Genomic DNA, 13540 nt, shown 5'->3' with positions numbered 1-13540 from the left:
AGTAAAGGACACTGGGTCTAGGCCAAAATAGTCTGTAAAAGTCTCCATATCTCACATCACTCAAGAATTGCAGAACCCATTTCCCAATACTGGCAAAATGGCAGGTTTGTACTATTGGGATGTAGTTCAATATTGGAGCTAGAACTCAGCACACTGCCACAAACTAAACAAAGAAAAGGATCTTTGGGGTGTCCAACAAGCAATCTCTCCCATCAAGTCAAAATTATTCAGCTGGCAAAAGTAACTTAAAGGTACATCAGAAATCTAAGGGGTTGTTTACTTAAGATGACGTCTGTGCTCCAGTAATGAAAGACTCTCAAACAAAATCTCAATAAACAATGGTTTGAAGGAAGGCTGTTTAGAGGCTGCAGCTTTGTTTTGCCCGTTTCTTACCAGCTCTGTAATTAACTTTTTGCCTTTTACATTTTAACACAGGCATGCGGGGAATCTTATATTGACAGATGAGCTGGCAAAGGTAGATGTAGCTCCCATAAATACATGCCCTGCTGATAATAACTAAGTGCTAGATGTACAAAAACCCATACGCAAATCAGGCCGTACAATCTGCACACCAACTGGTTTGATAATGGATGTGCAATTTACTATGATACTATGTATTAGTAATTCACATTGCAAAACCTTCATGCAATTGGCTGTGAATACATTAACAGAGACCTGCAGGAACACGACCTCTCCTCCAAAATGGAGACTTAAAAAAAATAATTAAATAAATAAATAAATAAAAAAACAGCCAGTATTCGTTAAAGATGCAATTGTTGCCTTAAAATAAAAGAATACCTTTTCTGCTATATAGAGCATCTGCGGGAACTCTATTGGTTCAAAACATTTCAATTATTAAGTGTGGTTAGCGGATTTTTTTTTAGTTATCACTTATGTAAAGTATTCAAAGCCTCTGCCCAAAAAAAGAACAAAACGTAATACTTCGAGTATGCATAGAAAGGCAGTGCCCTTTAGATCTATTAAATATCTTTGTTGTGTGAAAGAGCTTTGTTGTTTATTTTTTTTAAACAACTTTTAAGCACTTCTTTAACAAGAACATTTTCCAAACTGCATTCCACAGTCCATGTAAGTTTAATACACCTCAATTTCAAACAAAGTAGAAATAGGGTTCGGGATGTGAAGGAGGGTGAGTTAAAGGGTGAGAGTAGAAAATCTATTCCCGCCTGAATCAATAAAATAGCCACGTGTATTATTTACGTTTTATAAAGGAAGGTAAAAGAGCTCATCAGTGTCTTGTTCCAGAACAATTACCTTTCTAAAGTCGTTCACCAGTACCTCGAAAATCTCAACAAGCCACTTTATTCACAAGTGTAAGAAACTGGATTTTTATTTGGGGTGGGCGACTGCCCACCTCAAGTAATAATGACGACCCTTGTCAGGGTGAACCCTTAGAGTCACTAAATTAACAGGGAGGTGCAACCCTGCTTCACTACTTAGAAAGCCATACCTGAAATAATGTTCACACCTAAGAAATATCCCCCTTTGTCCCCGACCCCTGTCAGAACAATTCTTCACCTAAAAATCTTTTGGAGGCTTCAATACCATGGCAGAAGCTCCTATTGAGCCCTTAAAAAGACACCCATGACGGCACCAGACAGCAGCTTAATACTACAGCCAACTCTGGCCCCAAACATGATTACCACATTCTGCTCTCTCCAATTAAGCTTCAGCAGACCAACGGCACAGTGCAAACCGAAATTAGCTTGCAGGCAAAGCTTAGCAATGTGAGATGACTTGAGGCCAACATCAGCTCCCCTCCTCACTAGGCCATTGGGACAGAGAAGCATATTCACGCCTTCAGCAATCCTATGGGAAATAAGGCATTTGTACCAGCTCCTCTGCGGGCGCCCCCTGAATATAATGGAGGTGATTTCATCGCCCCTAACACTTCATTCAGAAAAACTTGAAATTCAAGAAAACCTACTGAACTCTTTAGCTACCCACGTTGTTGGCATCAACCAAAAACTCCAGGACTTAAACTCTCTGATCAGGCGAGTTCAAAGAGACCCTGACACTGCCTCCCAAATATGCCAATGCTCTTCCTTCCTGGACCATCTAAAAATGATGCCAAATATTCTTGCGGACATTTCGGTGGAAGTTAAAACATCCAAACATTTGCCAGTGGCCAACAGAGATCCTATAGTAAACATTCATGAGTCCACCCACGCCTCTTTATTGGTGGACGAACCAGGTTTGGGCTGGCACTAAGCCAGCAACTTGTCAGGATGCACTCTAGCAGGCACCCTCACGCGAGCAGGACCATCCACTCACAATAAAAGAATATAAGTCGAGCCTTAAAGCACAGGAAGCAGTAGAAACACCTGACAAACAGTCACATGGGTGGCAGAAGCCACCATAGGATCACTCCTCGCGGACGCAGGAAAGATTGGCTCAAATCTCAAAGCCCCTTCTTACCAAAAGAGAGTGAAAATGCCTCAGGAAGGCTAGGAACAACAGGCTGAAAAAACAAGCAGGTCCACCACAAAACTCTCCACAGCACCTCTCCACTCAATCTGAATTAGAGAGCCCACCAACTCCAAAGAGTGAATCCCCAGCAGGGGCCACTCCTCCTTTACCTATTAGTTTAATAAAAAGAATCCCTCCCTAACCACCTTGAACTATCAGAGCCTAGTTACTTCAGCTATGGAACAAGGGACCCTGTAGCCTTTGCTGAAAACAAACGTTCATTTGTTTCTCCCACATACCAAACAAGGCACCGCATAATGGTGCACAAGGCTCCAGAATTTTTCCTAAGGTACAGCAGGATAAAATCATCCCTACAATTACCACCCAGGATTCCTCAAGCCAAGTATCTCCTCCACGTGTTAGATCTCAAGTTCATTCCCTCAACACTTCTACCATGGGCCTCAGAGAAGATGAGCAATGTCAGCAGCCCAAACCATGGACGCAAGGACAAAAGGAATCCATCTTTCATCTTTGTTAAGGCCAAAAACTTTGCCTCATTTGACTTCACTAGGACCAGAAGTTTTATTAAATCAACAAGCCTCAATGGCATCAACTGAACAAAATCAGCAGTTAGCGCATATAGCAGGCCTACGAACGCTCCGGCAACATGCAGGTGAACGATCTCGGTCGATCAGCCAGTCTAGGTGTCCTCACGATCGGAAGTGGTTTAAGAAGAAGATCCAGTGACGCTTGAAATGATTCCATTTAATAGGACTATAGGATAGCACGATATTTTAAACAGAGCTGCCATCCTAAAATTGGTCCAGTCTCTAGAAAATCTCAAACACTTGCACTCAGAGCATATTTGAAGCGTACAGTTCAAATCCAATCTATCTCTCATGAGCAGCAAAATAACAGTTGTTACGTGCTCTAATGAAAGGACTGCCACAGAAGTATGGCAACATAGGAAGAGTTTTCTAAGATGGGGCATTGAATTAAGTAGGAAAGCTGCAGAACGTTATCCCAGTCCTCTTCTTCAACAGCAGAGTCACAAACTTAAGGATGGTACACCCAAAATGTGGGTGTTATGGGGAGCAATAGGCCCCACTGATCCATCCTTCTGCCTGTTGAAGAATCTACATTTCTATCAAATCACTGCTCCAGGAGCTCCAAACTATACAAGGCAGGGTTCCCTGCAAACATCCCTGGTTCCCGACGTGGTGAGGCAAGAGGGCATCATGAATGTAAAATTTCAGGGAAGATAGCAACGGATTCCGCCCTTTAACCCAGAGTTCCTGGAAGGTGAATGGTCTCAGCAGCAAAGTGGGCAAGAAGGATTTCACCCCCTACCTCCAAAACTTCAATATCCTGCTTTTGCAGGAAACCTGGACAGAAAGGCCGACTCCCATCACCGGTTTTATGGAATATCACTCAGAGGCGACAAAGACCTCAAAGGCAGGCAGAGCCTCCGGCGGCCTATCCATTTACATCGGATCTCATCTCCAGTGGCACCAAGAACAAATCGACCTGGGCTTAACTTGGGCAAAAGGAGTTAAACTTTCAGCCTCACCATCACCAACTGTCGACAGTGACTTCAGCCTTTTAATTTGCAATGTATATATCCCCCCAAACAAGAAGAGCAAAGCAGGGAAGTCTGAAGCCTTAACAGAAATCCTCAAATCTTTACAACAAACTTTTCCCCATGCTCACTTGGTCCTGTTAGGGGATTTCAATATGCATTTATTGCAAACCGAAACTCAACCAAGTAAAAAATAATTTAATGGGTTCTATTAAAAAATATTCCGTCAGTACTTACAACCCTCTCTAAAGTCTACCAATTTGGGTACACATAAGCCACAGCTTTGACCCATATAGGCCTTTATTCGCTTAATGGATGCCTCCTGCAAGGTCAACTGGCAGCCTTTACCAGGATATCTAACAAATCTAGTTCATTCTTGCACCATACATTTGTAGGTGCAGAGCTGTTTCCTATGGTCAATCATTATAGTATAACAGCCAGAGTGGAGATTGATCACTTTCCTCAGCATGTGGAGCTATTGCCTTGTCCGCCCATAGTCCCCCAAGCAAGTGACCTGCCCACGATATCAAGTGCTTATAACCTGAAGCGCCTTGTTTGGAACGGAACTGGGTTGGAGGCTATCATGCACTTTAAAATCAACCTTCATTGCCCAACAGAGCTCCACAAAAGGGCCTTCTACACTTCAGTCATGGGAGAACTTGGCATCTGCACTCACAGCTAATTTTTCAGCAAACATTATTCAACGCTTCATTAAGCAACGGAAAGGGGCAGCCTGGTATTCAACATCGCTCTCGCAGAAAAAAAGAAAACTAGACAGAGAGATTAGGAAGCTCCAGAAATTAGAGCTGATACTCAGCCAAGCTACAAGGAAGCAAATTGCATATTTAAGGTTAAATTACAGGAAGGCCATCTGGACAGCAAAAACAAACATTTGGTAAATGTATGGTCACAACTCCTCAAGTCAACTAAAATGAAAAATAGCAAGTCCTTCAGGGCTGAAATGAGCTCACTTGCAAATGGTAGATTTCGCCACCACAAAGCACCCATTTCTGAAGTGGAATAGATAGTCCACATCACAGCAGTGTATTCAGGGCATCCGGCAGAAAACACAACATCAATAGCCACCCTAAAAGACATCGGTTTTCTCGCAGAAGCCCTCTCGCTGACAGCCTTAGGAGGCAAATGGCTGACAGAATCACAAGTACAACTGATCCTCAAGAAATTGAGACCAGATAGGACTCCTGGTCCAAATGACCTTCCCAATTCCCTGTTCAAGCACAATCAACACTTCTGGGCCAGTTATCTCACTCCCCAGTTTGATCAGGCTTTTTCCAACAACTCCATTCTGACATCTTGGAGAGGCAGCATCCCATCTTCAAATCTGGTACACGGTCAGACGCTGCGAACTATAGATTAATTGAACCTTATTGATGTGGAGGCTAAGATCTTTGCTTCCAACCTATTAATAGACCTGGAACCTGGGCTACAGCAGAAAAGATCATCCCAAAACACAGGCAGGCTTCAGAACAGGAATTAATACAATTACCAATCTCCTCACAGTTACTCTCCTCGTCAAAAAAGCCATAAGCAAACGTACTAATCTTTATGCCTGCTTTGTCGATCTGAAAGCTGCATTTGACAGGGTACTGAAATGCCATATATATGCAAATAAGGCCAGTAGGGGAGTTCCATCCAAGTTACTGGAGTTCGTGATTCATCTGTACTCAGACACCTGGGTACAGGTTAAAAATCGGCAATGGTGACAGAACTATCTGGAAGATCGCAAACCATACTGGCTTTAAGCAGGTGTGTGTTCTTGCAGCAATCTTATTTAACATCTATATGGCAGACTTAGCCTCATGTCTGTCAAAGGTTGTAAGCGATCCACCTAAGCTAGCAGAGGAACCAGTGCAATTCCTACAATATGCGACTGACATTGTGCTATTAAGCAAGACGCCAGTCGGCCTCCAACGTTTAATCTCCAAATCGGCCAAATACACTGAGCCTGAAACTTAACTATAATAAAACAAAAGTAATTCGCTTTTCAGCTAATTTATGTGATCACCACTACAGCTATATATAGATGTTAAGTGGCCGGAAATCACTTGGAGCTGGTCAAAACCTATACATTTCTGGGTGTCATTCTGGATGCAAGATTATCGTACAAGGAACACTCACTCCAAAGAACAGCCTTGGCCCAGAAAATAGGATTTGTATTGAGCTTGTTATTAAAAAAAAAAAGCTTTGAAGCACATCCCAGGATTATCTACTCTAGGTCACAAGGGCCAAATGTCTTCCCTCCCTTATCTATGGATCTGAAGTATTAAAAGGGCGTGACACAGCCATCTTAAACCAGCTTCAATCAGTTTTGTTGAAACACATCTTCCGCCTGTCCCAATACACCTCATAAGCACAGGTGAGACTGGAGATTGGCCTCTTCGATCAAGTCCCGGTCAGGCTGGGAGCAATTTTAAAATTATGGTGGAAGCTCAGATCGGCACAGACAGATTCACTGGCTGCTCAGTGCTGATTTCAAATGGAGTCCCATCCCCAGCTAAACAAATCATGGCCAACCATTATCCAGCAAGCATTGTTTAAACTAACCTTGTTTAAAAACATTACCAGTAAGGCCTCTAAATTGAATTCTTTGACCGTAGTCAAAGTTGAGTTGGCCCGAAAGAGGCATGAATGGATAGTTCTAATGTCCTATATCTCCTGAAGCCCACAACCATATCTTGTTAATCGCATCACAGCGCCCATCCAACAATCCCTCCTATTTCGCATGGGTGGGATTCCTTCAAAGGACCAAGTTCCAAACTGGAAGCTAACTTGGCCAGGTCCCTATTGTCGCTTAGGTGGTCTGCTAGAAGAAAGCATACTCCCCTTTTTGTGCATCTGCCCGATGGTCACTCGTCTGAGACAACAGCTGATACGTCCTGCTCTGAGGGCACTTCAGATTAGATCCTGCCTCCCTGCAGGATTGGCACTTTTAAATGGGCATAACATTCAGCTTGCTGGCTGGGAAACATTGTTACTGCAAGTGAGAAAGCTGCTTCCATCACCATCAGTTTGAGCCCATGAAACTTAACTTTATGCCCTGTTTGGTATTTGTTTATTTTATTTTTTATTTTTAAGAGCTCAATCCTGGTCTTGCTTGCTTAAAGGAGTTATTGTCAGTGGGGAGTTGTATAGTAAGCCGACTTGCGAACGAGTATAAACACTGGCTTCCTGCACTATTTACACATTTTAGCACTTGATTATAGCTGCTACTATTGTAAATTATCAACTTATGTCTATTCTTGAACTACATGCTTTAGGTGGTATTTAGTATCTATTTATAGATGCATGACAACACAGGTTACATTGTAAGCAAAAAAGCGGCTCTTCATGCAAATAGCGAGTTTAACATAATATAAGTTTAAGCTTCCTGCACTAATTTTGCACCTTAGCGTTTGGCCACAGATGCAATTATTGTAATTCAATAATCAATGTCTAACCTCCAATCCCATGTTTTATAAGGCAGCTTAGTGACTACTGATAAACGTACAAAAACACAGGTCCAATTGCAAGCTAGAAAGTGGCCTCTAATGTACACAGCGTGCTCAACGTAACATAAGCTCGGGCTCTACATGGCTTCTAGCCACTATCTGACCAAGTGTGTAACTGGCTTGTGGCTCTATCCTGCATTTCAGTGTGCGGTGATAGAGGACACTTTTGCAAATCGTGCCCACATACATAATCACAACTCTATGTTTGATAATGCACCACTGAGCTGTTTTCAACGCATGTTGTCTTAGTCTATTTTAATAAGCAATTTTTCATTTGGTGTAACGGTGAACAGAGCCCAGGTGTGACCTAGGCCCTTTATTTGCACTTTTGACTGTTCACTGTCATAATGAATTTTAGATATTTTGTATAATTATTTTTTAGATCTAGTGGTTTTATTTTATACCAAATATGTGATATTCATTACTGTGGTATTAATCTCCAATAAAGAATTTACTTTACTTACTAAATTAACATGAGCTCAAACCATGGCAGCCATGGCACAAAGCAGACAGGTTTGATTTAGGGCAGTGTATAAAGTATTTATGCAGTACAAAAATAATAATAAAGTCATAATAGGGAAAATATAAAAATCCAAAACATGAGTAGAAAAACAGAGTAAAATGTAATAAACCAAAAACAACATGTAAAGTAGTTATGCAGTACCAACGCAGCAATAAAGTTGAAATGCAAAATAATAAAAATCCCAAAACGACTTAGAAAAAGTAGAGTAAAACGTAATAAAAGAAATGCTTAATGCATCACTTCATTTAGCCAAAGCAAGGTAAAACAAATCCAATCAAAAGGAATTCTGCTCCATTCACACATCTGAACAGAGTAATCAGTATTCAGCTTTTTCTTCCAGCAAGGCAGTTTTGGACATTTAGTTTGTTCTTAACAAGGAAAACTTGACACAGTTGCAGGGCTGTTTTAGGCATTTTGTGGAGCAAGGAAGCAGGGCGAAGTCAGGTTATCAAGGATAAAGTAGCAGAATATCAAACATCCTACTTCAACCAGTCCACTCCAGGTCTATTCACAACCACTGGCTAAGCATCAGAGGCCTCTTTGAGGAACGGTCTTCCAAAAATCCATTAAAAAAAAACTCACATGAACTACATACTTGAAATACTGCTTAATGTTTCTGAAAGGTGGAAGATAAACGTTTTGTGCCATCACATAAACTTAAAAAACATTCACGCTGGAACTACCTGTCAGCATCCAGTTTTGGTATGTTTCGCTTCACTTTCTTCCTGGCTGGCTCAGGTGGTTCTTCTGCTTTCGGAGACCCTCTGTTTCCATCCCAGCCGTCCACTAAAAAGACAATGTAGGAGAACCATTTTACAGGGGACATCATAATTGGGACATCACAATTTCAGAACACTGGCTGAAAATGCACAATTTGTATATAGAAGTCATAGAACGGTTGAAAAGAGGGTTTTGGTTAACCAGCAAGGCTAAGAGTTATTGTCACTAAATGGCCTTTACTGTAGCGGTCAGGGTAGCTACTCAAGGCACAGGAAGAGCAAAAAAAAAAAAAAAAAGAAGGTTACTTGTGTTACCATTGTACACTTTATTAATAATATCTTCTTTGGTGTATTCTGCCCAGTTCTGGGCACTGCTTCGCAGGATAAAGACAGACAGTGGAGATACAAGCAACCAAAATGATGCATTGTTTAAACCACAATAAAAGAAAAGAACTAGCTACTTGCTTTCAGGATCCTTTCTGACAGGAGTCTGCGGTATCCAACAGCCAATTAGAACAAGTCACCTTTGCTAACATTCTTTCTCCTAGATATAACAGCTGCTGAAATTTTGCCATCACTCTCCCCCTCCAGAAGATGTATGTTTTTTTGTTGTCTTTCTGTTCCACACACTACATCCGTAACGTATGGTGAGCAGGTAAGACTGGTGCAGAACTAACGTACTGAATCAATGGCGCATATATTTGCCTCCAACAACACTTCCAGTAGAGTTGTGGAACAGAATGAAAGGATGGCGCCATACTGGGCAACTGCTGAAAACGTTTACAGACCCAATGTGGTGCCTGAAAGTAAGACTTGTTGACGAACTCTAAAGGAACCAATATCCGTTAAAAACGTGTGCACTTGGAGGAAAGGAGATAAGAACAAACCTTTTGAGAGGGATTTAATTTTTCTCCAAATGGAAGAGAACTAGAGGGCAAACGTCCAGGGCCCCAGTCAGCCTAGAGTTCGAGCCGTCACCTGGTTAGGACTCGTCTGAATGTATTTGCCTTTAGGAGTAGGAGAGTTGTTTGGGGGTGCAAACCACTGTACAAAATGTGCCCCTCCTCCCAAACGACTGCATAGAAGAAATTTAGAATTACACTAGACCCTGCAGATTTTCATAAGCAGATTATTTAGACATCAAGTTCCTGCACCCAGGAGTAAATAGACAAGTCAGCAGGAAATCCAATGTTAAAAGAACCATATGAGAATGTTGGGAGTAATATTGTTGGAAAGGTTAGCAGCACAGCACACTAGAAACAAACTGGGTAGTTTGATCTTTCTCAAAAGCCCCAAGGACAGAGTTCTTGGATGAGCAGAGCTCCAGGATGCACAGTTGGATCGACCTATTTACTATAGTCTTTTCAAACGTGTGTGTACACATTTTTTTACTTGAACCACTGTCAGTAGTGCAGTGTGACCTTAGAACACTTATTTAGAGCACTCACCCTAATAATAAAGGCTTTGCATTAATGAACCATAAATACAAGTTTGAACAGCATTAACATATGGACACAAATATTACATCAACTGCTGATTGTTTCCTTCCCTGTAAACTGACAGCCAAAGGGTCTGTGCTGCTAGTGGGTGGGCCTACTTGTCCCATGGACAAAATAAAAATGAAAATTTGTTGTTCTTAATGTCAAACAATACGTCCTGGGCGTAGGGCTATAGGAATTCCACACCTCTACTAACACATCAGCACTAGCTGAATCAAACTTTGGTCTGTGATAGTAAATCTGGCTCTACGAAAACAATATGAAGCCTTAGTGGAAAAACGACCTACACAAAGGCAGATGACAAATACGTAATAATTAAGATGTATTTTTCTTTATTAGTTATTAGGCAAAATAGTTTGAAAGAACACTTTTATTTACTTGTAGATTTTGTAGGGATGGTAGTCAGACTTTATAAAAGCGTATTCATTTTAACATGCTTTTTAAAAGACACTGTTTTCAATGACACAAATATAAACATGAAATTATCTCTCTCTTTTTGTGTATAAGTCTCGCCTGGGGCAGTGCATGCACTAAGTTTTGCAAGTGTATAGAAAAATCTTTAAAAGGGCTTACAGCCCACACATTATTTACCATAGGTAAGCTTGCTGGAAACTGTCCTTACTCTTTCATTTATTGGTCGGCTGCAAGTGGTTTCATTTTGCCAGTCTTGTTTGTTTCAGACGGCTTTGAGTGGATTTTAATTTCAGTTCTCTAGCTTCAACACACAAGAGCTACTTGCTTTGATAATGCTCATGACTCACTTCAAAACTGAGCGGCGGAGGGTCAATCACACACAACGGTCTTCCTTTCAGGGTTCAACCTACGTAGTCTCAACGTTATGCCGCTCTCCCAGTTTCCTTCATCCACTCGAACATAAGGCTTCCAAATTAATGCATGTAAACCAGGACAAAGGGCACCATGTCTGGGTTTTCTTTTTCCAGCACAATGCCTCCGGGGAGTTGTAGACCTGGTTCACTTAATTTGATATAATTGAAGTGACGCCTGAAAACAATGATTTGTGAAAGAAAAGACCAGGGCTGGAGCACTTCCTCACTAATCTGGTATTCCGTATTTAAGAGGGCGAACACTCTGGAGTCCTTTTCATACACTACAAAGTGGTGACACTGCACAAGGTTTCACCTGCCTTGTCCCTCGACTGGAGATGATCGCAGGTCACCAAACAATAGTGCCCCCAGTCCCAGGTAAAGATAGCCCCCTCAGCCTCCACACCCTGACTAACCAAGCCCCATCTATTTATTTGAGTGTTACTCAGGTCAACATGTCTACAATGAAAGAAAATAATTATTTTAAAAAACAAGCACTGGCAAGGCAACAGGTCTTGCTTTCACAAGATCTATTGGCTTTGTCAATGTGTGTCAGCCACGTTGCACAGCACGGCGGCCGCTCCGCAACATGGCTGAAAGTAAAGAAAATGAAAGCACTATGACGTAGCCAGTGCTGACTGCATCGTAGCACTTTTATTTTGTCTACTTTCAGCACGTGGCACAGAAGCCACACTGCCGTACATTATGGCAAAAAAAACAATGATGAAGTCAACAGATCTCATATAGGAGAGACCTACTGGCTTTGCCAATGCTTGTAGTAGTATGTGATACATTTCAAAAGCCAAATATATTACTTCTTGTCATGGACCTTACTAAACAGCGATTCTGTGTGGGAAAGCTACTAGTGACAACCAATACAGGAATAAATACTGTTAAAGTCTGAAAAAGGAAATCAGATTTCCAGACACTAAATGCCAAAGAAGAATAAAAAGATGACCATCTGTTCACAGCCGGAAGACTGTGTACGGACAATAGGATGCACAGAACCCAAGCAAACAACCAAAGGAGGAAATTAGACCAACTAACGCACAATTGATTTAGCATAATGGGCTGGCAGGTTACCTAACAGTAAAAAGCATAAAATCCATCTCTTTAAAAGGGGGGCATAGATGTTTCAAAATAAAATGTAGCTCTTTATTTCGGTCAGATTTATCAATTAAGAACTCCATAAGTTTGTATCTTATTTTTGGTTTTGTTAAAGCATTCTTTCAATTTAACCTTTCTGTCGGTGGATAAACTTTGAATCAGACAGTGACACCAGAGGAGACGACAATGCACAGTTTGCAGATGCAAAGAGTTATACAAAAAAGAAAAGGAAACCTAATACTTTACATCTTTCCTGCTGTAATAGGTCTGCAGATAGAACCTTCTGTTCCTAACCCGGAGTCACTTCTGATTCACAAATTCAAGACAGTACTTAACACAATCCCATATAGCCAGCTATTTCAGTCATACTCGGAACTGATAATACTCCTAAAGAACTGCAACATAACTGTGTAATACTTACTGCCATTGGCTATGTGTTCACCATCTCCATCGCCCGGGGATGCAGGAGGGGGGAATGCAGCAAATGTTTCATCTTCAGTATGTTCATAATCAGGGATATCAAATAGACTGTTCTCCATTGGGTCTGCCATGTTCGAAAGCAGTGCTCCTCTACCTCACTCTGCAACAAGGTGGAAATTAACCACTCATACGTATATTAGAAACGCTCAGTTTTCATACTAAGACTTGTTTCAATTTTACAATATCAAGCATTTGTAACAGAGACATTGCACAGTAGTTCTGTCACACAGTACCTTGGAACTTCAAATATGGATTATAGAAGGGCGAATGAGACATTACAAGGCAATAAGAGCTGCATCATTATACAATCAACTTCTGACGCCAAAAAATGCTTATGATTAACTCTGTGCAAGAACGTTTGACTCCAATAATCTCTCTGATGGTCCAAGAGGAAATAACAGCAAATCCGCATTCCAGATAATGTGTGGGTGCAAGGATGTGAAATCACAGAACTCAGTGAGACAGGCGTGTCCGTATGTCTTAGCAGCTGAATATAATGGGGCAATGACGCTCTTGATCATGAGTTCAACAGCTCTTAAAAAACTAAAAATAATTCTCTTCAGCGAAAAAGACCAAGCCACATTTGTGGAAAGACTTCAAGATATTTTGCCCTCCTCCTTAATAAGAGCCAACAGTAGCTCTAATTAGAATCGGCCTTTTTAGTTGTAGCCCTTCAGAAAGTTGTCAGATTAAGGTGACCGTTTGTACCTGTTCTTGAATTTCCATGGAGCTGGGCACCTGAAGGGATAAAGCTAGTGTGTGCAGATTGTGCAGATATAAAAGTCAATCTCTACACCAAGTTATGCATGTGTAGCAAGAAAGGAGACCGTTACTGCACCTAAACAACGTATTACCTTGCAATGAAGTGGTAAC

At 41.3% G+C, this 13540-nt stretch overlaps 1 protein-coding gene across 8 annotated transcripts in view; it reads right to left on the bottom strand.

Annotated features, from left to right (window-relative positions):
• Nucleotides 1–13540, bottom strand: part of TIPIN (TIMELESS interacting protein) — a 125779-nt gene that overhangs the window by 95246 nt on the left and 16993 nt on the right. For all 8 annotated transcript variants that reach the window (XM_069222890.1, XM_069222886.1, XM_069222893.1 and 5 more), the window contains 2 exons: nt 12609–12767; nt 8722–8824 (listed from right to left, as the gene is read on the bottom strand). In XM_069222890.1, coding sequence (XP_069078991.1) covers nt 8722–8824; nt 12609–12738 — 233 coding nt within the window. In that variant the 5' untranslated portion in view covers nt 12739–12767. The remainder of the gene's footprint in view (nt 1–8721; nt 8825–12608; nt 12768–13540) is intronic.

Source organism: Pleurodeles waltl, chromosome 3_1 (assembly GCF_031143425.1).
Source record: "Pleurodeles waltl isolate 20211129_DDA chromosome 3_1, aPleWal1.hap1.20221129, whole genome shotgun sequence".
NCBI classification, from domain to species: domain Eukaryota; kingdom Metazoa; phylum Chordata; class Amphibia; order Caudata; family Salamandridae; genus Pleurodeles; species Pleurodeles waltl.
The sequence above is the reverse complement of the archived record's forward strand: the minus strand, read 5'-3'. Positions and strand labels throughout refer to the sequence as shown.